We start from the raw sequence: 7,489 nt of genomic DNA on the forward strand, positions 1-7,489 counted from the left end.
GAGGGTTTTAATGTAGAAAAGGCTTGCCTGAGAAAGTGAAAACAGGTGATTAAGAGAGGAATAAGACAGCCTTTGAGAATACCCTGTGGAGGAATGTAATTTGACACATTATGACACAATATGAGGAACCAGGAAAAAAAAATACTATTCGAAAAATAGCCAGGAGAGAGTTGGGGTGGAGCGTTGACTGTTTTGTTCTGTATCGGCCGCCATCCTGCCGCGTGTAGCTACGATCTCATCGCACTGGTTTTTGGGAGTTGTGGTCCCGACTTGTTCGAGTAGGCATGGCGGCCTGCATTGTAGCGGGGAATGGGAGCACTTTGGGCTTGGCCCGGAGCTTCCGAGCGTCTAGAGTGCTGCTTCCTGGGCCAGGCTCTGTAGCAGGCTGTAAGTGGAGCCCGGGCTTATGCGCTGAGGAGCAGGAGGTGTCCAGGGCCAGGCTGGTGGGAGGTATTCAGGGCAGTCTGGGCGACCCCGCTGTTGATCCTCGGGGGATCGAGATGGCGTGGTTCAAAGAGCTCACTCAGTGTTGGCGCGAGAGTCTTAACCTTTGCGGTTTTCTCCTGTAGGGGTCCTCTCTGGGCCGGCCCGGCAGCACGGGACTGGGCCTTCCGAGCCCGGCGTATTCCAGCCGCCACCGAAACCGGTCATAGTGGACCAGCGCCGACCTCCCGCCGAGAAAACGAGGTGAGCCCGGGACCAGGGCGTGAGGCAGGTCGGCTGCAGCGGAGCCCGGAGCTCCCACGGCACGAACTGGTGTGTGGGATTCACCCGTGGACCGAGTACACCCAGCTTCGTTTTGCTTCTCCCTTATCCTGCTTTAATCTCTTAACCTTAAGTCACAACTACACGTACAGTAGGAGTAGGGATTCCCCTACTGTTGTTTTATAATAAGTTTAAAATCAGTTAAAGAAAATAAGAATATTAATTTTAAAATCAGTTTGCAATTGGTATTTCTTCCTCAGCATAATTTATTGTAATTTATATCTTAGTGTGAGGCCTGTGTTTACCAGCACTTAAATCTGACTTGATAGATATTTAACTAATACAACAGTGGGTCAGTTATTTGCTTTCTTCAAGCTTTAGTTTCTTTGTCTGTAAAACAGAGATGCTCACACCAAACGCATCTAGTTACAATATGGCTCACTTTATGCAAATGTGTTAGCTTTTCGTTACTGTCATGGAATACCTGAGGTACTCAGCTTAAAGGAGGAAAGATTTCTTTTTTTTTTTTTTTTTTTGTCCATGCTAGTAGTGCATGGTTGCTTTATGCTGTCCCTGTATCTTGGGCCCTGTGGAGAGTCAGTACTTCAGGACAGGAGTGCGTGGATGATACTACTTGACTTATGCCGACCAGGAAGCAGAGAAAAGGCTAGGGGCCCAACATCCCCACAAGCACGTACCACTTGTGATTTAACTTCCTTCCACTAGGCACCCCTTCCTGAAGTGTTTCCCAGGAGCATCGTAGGTTGGCACCAGGCTTTTAGCGTATGGATCTTTAGGGGGACATTTAAGATCCAAACCCAATAGCTATTTACATGTTTTATGGTGCTTTTAATAAAATGCCAGGTGAGTAGTGTTAGCTATTATGAGTATAGCAATTTAAAGAACAATGGTTTTAGAAATAACATTGGCTTCTTATTTAGGAAATGAAGAATAAAATGTATCAACATGATAGTCTGCATTTCTGTAAAAAAATTTTTTTTTTTTTTTTTAAATACCAGGGATCAAACTCGGGTCCTTGAGCTTCTGAGGCAGACAGTGGTTCGAACCACTGAACTAAATCCCCAGGCCCTAGTCTCCATTTCTTTGTAAAGCAACATTTTTTTCTTCTCATGGCTGAAGTTTGCTTTTAATTTTTTTTTTTATTTATATTTTCACAGGTTCTTGAGTCCTGAATTCATTCCTCCAAGGGGAAGAACAAATCCTCTGAAATTTCAGATAGAAAGGAAAGATATGTTAGAACGGAGAAAAGTACTCCACATTCCAGAGTTCTATGTTGGTCAGTAAGAGCTGTGTCTTTTTTCCTTAGTAGTTGGATAAGAAGATTGTTCTTCACATGTCTGCATTTTTAGCTTTTTGGGGTACTTCTAATAATATATTAAGATATTTAGGAAGGTAAATTATCTAGAAATGCTATTTGTTTTTTGCATTTCATATGAAAATTCACTTCTTCTATGAATTTGTAGGAAGCATACTACGTGTTACCACAGCTGACCCATATGCCCAAGGAAAATCTAGCCAGTTTCTGGGAATTTGCATCCAGAGGTCAGGAAGTGGACTTGGAGCTACTTTTATCCTTAGGAATACTATTGAAGGACAAGGTCAGTTTCATTTTATTATTTTAATTGCTTAGGAAATATTATCTCAGAATTCCTTTTTGTTTTCTGTTTCCTCAGATTAAGACATTTGAAACTTAAACATGAACATATAGATGCTCTAAAAGAAGACTTGGGAGTCTGTGGCCTTAGAATGGATTGGGAATTGTGCTTGAATATACAGTTGGTGGTCTGCATTCTCTTGAAGGCTTTTTTTATTATAAGGACAACAGCCATTAGAAATAGACTCTCCAACATGGCAACATCAAGCGAGGAAACAACTCTAAATCAGTGTAGGGATATTTCTTTTAGGAATAAGCTATGAGGACACTGAGATAGCACAGTGATGCTCCTAAACTAAATGTCCCCATTTTGCTTTATATTATGATACTAAATGGTCTCTATAATTATTCTGTTCTATAAGGTTTGGGGGCATTTAAAAGATACAAAATTATGTTTGCATACTATGCCTAATAAGGCAGAGGAACTAATGGTAAAATTCTAGAAAAACTGTGAATTAGAATGGCAGAAAAAAAAAATCAATTTTTTATACTTAGAAGTGTGTGGTTTATGATTCTCAACAGTGAAGTATTCAAAGAAACTGATGAGGTAAGAGCAGTTGCTGTGCTGCTTATCCTGGGATAAATCATGGAGCTGTGCATGTTGGAATTCAGCCCTCCTTATTTGATCAGAAATGTGCCTTCATTCAGGCTGTATATACTTAAATCCTTTCATAGGAAAAAAAAAAAAAGCATAGGTATAAGTTGATTGAGACTTTTCTTCTTGAAAATTAAAATGATAACTGTTTCTGCCTTACAGAGTTCTAGTCAGTCCACTGTGAGATACTGTATGTGAAGTACTAGGCACAGAATTAGCTCCCTCTTGTCATTGTCTATAGTTTAATTATTATAGCCAATTTTAATTCTTGCTTTAATGGTTCTTTCTAGTCAAAGGCTTTATATCTATGTGCTACTAACTCCCAGGTTGGTAGCTCTAGTACTCTTTTCTAGTTCCGGATGTGGACTTGCAACTCTCTCTTCAGTGTCTCCATTTGGATGTCTTACATGAATAAAACAAATTGAGTACAGACCTCTTTATTTCCCTCATAAGGTGCCCCCACCCACCTTTTTTTTTTTTTTTTTAATTTGGGACAGTTGCTAAGTTGCCAAGCTGGGCTCAAACTTCTACCACAGCCTCTCAGAATGCTGGGATTACAGCCATGTGCCATCTTGCCTGGCTTATCTTCCTGCTATCTTAACCTGTTTGTATTACTAAAAGTAAATGCCCAGAATACTCTTAATTTATAAAGAACAGAAGTTTACTTCTCACAGATAAGAAGGCTGGAAAGTCCAAGATCAGGGCAGGTTACCTGTCTGGTGAAGAAGACTCTGTTCCCTGCTTTTAAGATGGCACTTGTTGCTGTTTGCCTTGGAAGGGACAAATACTAAGATGTTACCTGGTAGAAGGTGGAAGGGCAAAAAGAGCCTGGACTGGTTTTGTCCAGCTACTTCATAAGGCATTAATCCATTTTTGAGGACAGAACCCTCATGATTTCCTGAAACATCCCACTTAATACTACCACAGTGGATTTTCAGCATGAATTCTGGAAAGACAGATGCAGACCATGATGCTTGCTTACCAAGTTACTGTGTTTTCTGCCAAATGGGTCCTTCCTGCTTTTTTCAACATGGCAAGTTTTTAAAAATGCAGGGTTTTATATTTGTTGTTCTTTCTGCCTGGAACATTCTTCATCCTTTACTGAATCAGTTCATATGTCATCTCAGAAACTTTCCTTGATTATATTATTTAAGGTTGACCCAGCCACAGTGCCATCACCCTGTCTTGTCTTATTGATATGGAACTACCTTGATGGCATTTTTTTTGTTTTGTTTTGTTTTTGGCATCCACTTAGAATTTAAGCTTCATGAGAGAGAGATCTTAGCCTATTTTAGTTTGCTATAGGCACAGTTCTGAACAGAACAGATGGATATTCTAATATTGGAGCGAATCCTGGTATGAAATTAGAAACTTTATCATACAAAATAGTATTTTTATTCTCTTGAGATTATTTCAGAAAACCTCAAAGTACACTCTTATCTTTAAGTGTTTGATAATATAAGTGGCATATATTAAATTACTACTTAAAAGCAATTTGATATGCTTACAGCTATACCTATCTTGCTTCATTTGGAAGGCCATTGTGCTAAAAATAGGCCATCTTTAAGAGGCGCTTTTAAACCAAGAGTAAAACTTAAAAATACATTTTTTAATATCATTAATCTTGTTAATCATGGATAGTTTCTACTTAGGTAATTGGAATATTACTGGAGAACATGACATGGTAATACATTCACTCATACTTTCTCTAATGCCTGTTATCAGAATTGAAAAGATATGTGACAACATATATATAGAAAACATTTTTCATTAGACTTTATTCTAATCCAGGTTTTTCTCATCTTTCTTTGTATTTTAGCTTTTATTTAAATAGATTTCAGATTTTTCAGAGGCCATCTTAAAAATTACAAATTTATGTCACATTTCTCACATGCGAAATGTTGCACTAATTCCTTTATAAAATAGCTTTTACTATAGTTTGAGGCATTGCGGGAATCTGGACTTAAGGTTATAAGAATATATTGTCTTTTTAGGTGTTGAGATTTGCTTTGAACTGTATAATCCTCGAATCAGTGAGATCCAAGTGGTCAAATTAGAGAAACGGCTGGATGACAACTTGTTATATTTACGAGATGCCCTTCCTGAATACAGCACTTTCGATATAAATATGAAGCCAATAACAACAGAGATTAACCAAGAAGCTCCTGTTAATAAGGTATAGGTTGCACTTCTGGAAATGAAAGTATAAAATAGGAATTATCTTAATGAAAACTTCAGAAAAATGTTTGCTTATGTCTTGGCAGCCTAATTAATCCTTCTCTTTATTTTTTCCTTAGCTGAAAGTAAAAATGAAGCCTAAGCCTTGGTCTAAACGCTGGGAACGTCCCTATTTTAATATTAAAGGAATAAGATTTGATCTTTGTTTAACTGAAGAACAAATGAAAGAAGCTCAGAAATGGAGTCAGCCCTGGCTGGCATTTGATATGATGAGGGAATATGATACTTCCAAAATTAAAGCTGCAATATGGGATGAAATTGAAGCATCGAAAAAGTCCTGAATCTGAGAAGCATTTGGTTACCTGGGGACGATACACTGGCTTTCGGAGGATTTATGTTGAAACAATTTAATTTTATTTATAAGAATGTAATCCTTAAACAAGCATTCTTTTTCTAAATTACTTTTCAAAAAATAAAAAATTCACAGCAGTTTATTACTGAAAAAGAGAATACACATGACAAATGGTCCAGTGTTCATTCCCTTATTGGAGGCAAAGCTACAGTGGAAGTCAGCATCATCAGAATGAGAGTCAGTCAGCATGGAATCTGAATCAGGGCAATGGGTGGGATACTTTATTTAAATTGTGAATTAACCATAGAACAGAATATTAGTTAAAGTGAACCCACTGTCAGGTTAAGTAATAGAATGTTCACTAAGATTTAAGAAGACAACTATTTGTCATATGCATCCTTCTAGATAATAGACATTATCCTGACTATAATCATTCCCTTGTGTTTTAGTTTTTATCTGTCTGTCTGTCATCTAATTCCTAAACAATATATTTAGTTTGGGGAGCATAAAAGGATTCTATTGTCATTATTACATGAACATTTCAAGAAGAACATAACAGTCTTTGATCATAGTCTGGTACAAAAGCACTTTTGAGGAAGTTCATGGTTCAGGTTATGAACAAGTTCCGCTGAACAAAAGGCTTAACCTGCAGCATCTGGGTGGACTGGGCAACTGATATGTGGCAAAAATGTAATCAGAAGAAATAAATGATATTTTCTGACTTTAAAGAGCATGGGAAATCAAACTCTAGCTCTTAGGAGTAAGTCAAAATACAATACTTCTAGCAAGTGGTATGAGTGTCCTTGGTAATCCATGTAGCTGTTTATATCATATTGGTAGAGATTAGCTTACATATAATAAGTACAGTACCAACCTGATTCTTGAAAGCAGCCTTCAACCTGTCAGTTGAACTGTGGTCTCTAGTAGTGCCTGTCTTGGGACTTGCATTCTCTGAATTGTGTTTTGGGTTTTGCTGGCCACTAACATTTTGGTGGAGCTCATTCTTTGGTACCAATGAATGGCAGTAAAAGTTTTGAGAACTTGCATGTCATAATTTTATTCTTAGCAATAGAATTTTAGGTAGGAGATAATTTTCCTTTATAGTTTAAAGGTATTACTCCACTATTTGTGTTTCCCTGTTGTATTGAGAAGTCCAAAGATATTTTGATTTCTGTTCCTTATACGTATATGACTTGTAGAAAGTTTTGGTCTTCACAGTAATGAAATTTTCAGATGGACGGTCTTGTCAGATGGCAATATTCAGCTGCTGCTTTGATCTTTTCAGTCAGGGTTAATACAGCCATCTAACTACTTTGAGCAAGTAATACATAGATCATCATCTAATATTTAGATGATTTGGTTAGACAGCTTCTCAATTTTTTTATGGAACCTAGGCTTTGCATGTTAATCATATGCTCTACCGTTGAGCAACATCCCCAGCCCCAGAAGAGCCTGTCTCAGTATTTATTAGATTCAGCATTTGCTTGGTTGCTCCACATTTTTCAGTTCTCCAGATTTTCTGATTGTGACCTTGCTTGTTTTCAGGGGAGGTCACAATCTTGGATTTGCCTGTTCTATCATATTACTCGTGTGTGTGTGTGTGTGTGTGTGTGTGTGTGTGTGTGTGTGTGTGTGTGTTTAATATGTCTATTACTTCTTAACTTTTATTAATACATTTGCTATATATAGTAATTACATTCATTGTAGAGAGTTGTGCACAACCATCTTAATTCTTTTTAATACCCCCTCCACCTTTTTGGTTTTCTCACTTGCAAAGATTTACCTGTTTCCTATTATCTTTTATTTTGCTCTTTTAAATATTTATACTTTTGGTTTCTCACTTAAGAAAAACCATGCAATATTTAAGGTTGTGTCTGATTTATTTCACTTAACTGTGTTTCAAGGTGCATCCATTTTCATCCAAATGACTCAAAATTATACTTTCTAGCAGAGTAGTACTCCACTGTGTATAAATACCACTTTT

General features: G+C 37.6%; 1 protein-coding gene across 1 annotated transcript; it reads left to right on the forward strand.

Annotated features, from left to right (window-relative positions):
- Nucleotides 1-233: 233 nt before the first annotated feature.
- Nucleotides 234-6,210, forward strand: Mrpl19 (mitochondrial ribosomal protein L19). Its single transcript, XM_010631610.3, has 6 exons — nucleotides 234-387; nucleotides 570-687; nucleotides 1,884-2,002; nucleotides 2,190-2,324; nucleotides 4,970-5,151; nucleotides 5,273-6,210. Exons 1-6 carry the CDS (start codon nucleotides 285-287, stop codon nucleotides 5,492-5,494), a joined length of 879 nt encoding a protein of 292 aa, XP_010629912.1. The 5' UTR covers nucleotides 234-284; the 3' UTR covers nucleotides 5,495-6,210.
- The last annotated feature ends 1,279 nt before the right edge of the window (nucleotides 6,211-7,489 follow it).

The sequence above is a fragment of the Fukomys damarensis genome, unplaced genomic scaffold (assembly GCF_012274545.1).
Source record: "Fukomys damarensis isolate Sample0158 unplaced genomic scaffold, DMR_v1.0_HiC HiC_scaffold_2, whole genome shotgun sequence".
NCBI lineage: Eukaryota > Metazoa > Chordata > Mammalia > Rodentia > Bathyergidae > Fukomys > Fukomys damarensis.

Coding starts and splice junctions, on each gene's coding strand:
- Mrpl19 (XM_010631610.3), top strand. CDS start 285: ATGGCGGCCTGCATTGTAGCGGGGAATGGGAGCACTTTGGGCTTGGCC. Junction 2,003..2,189: donor CATTCCAGAGTTCTATGTTG/GTCAGTAAGAGC, acceptor ATGAATTTGTAG/GAAGCATACTACGTGTTACC. Junction 5,152..5,272: donor AAGAAGCTCCTGTTAATAAG/GTATAGGTTGCA, acceptor TTTTTTCCTTAG/CTGAAAGTAAAAATGAAGCC.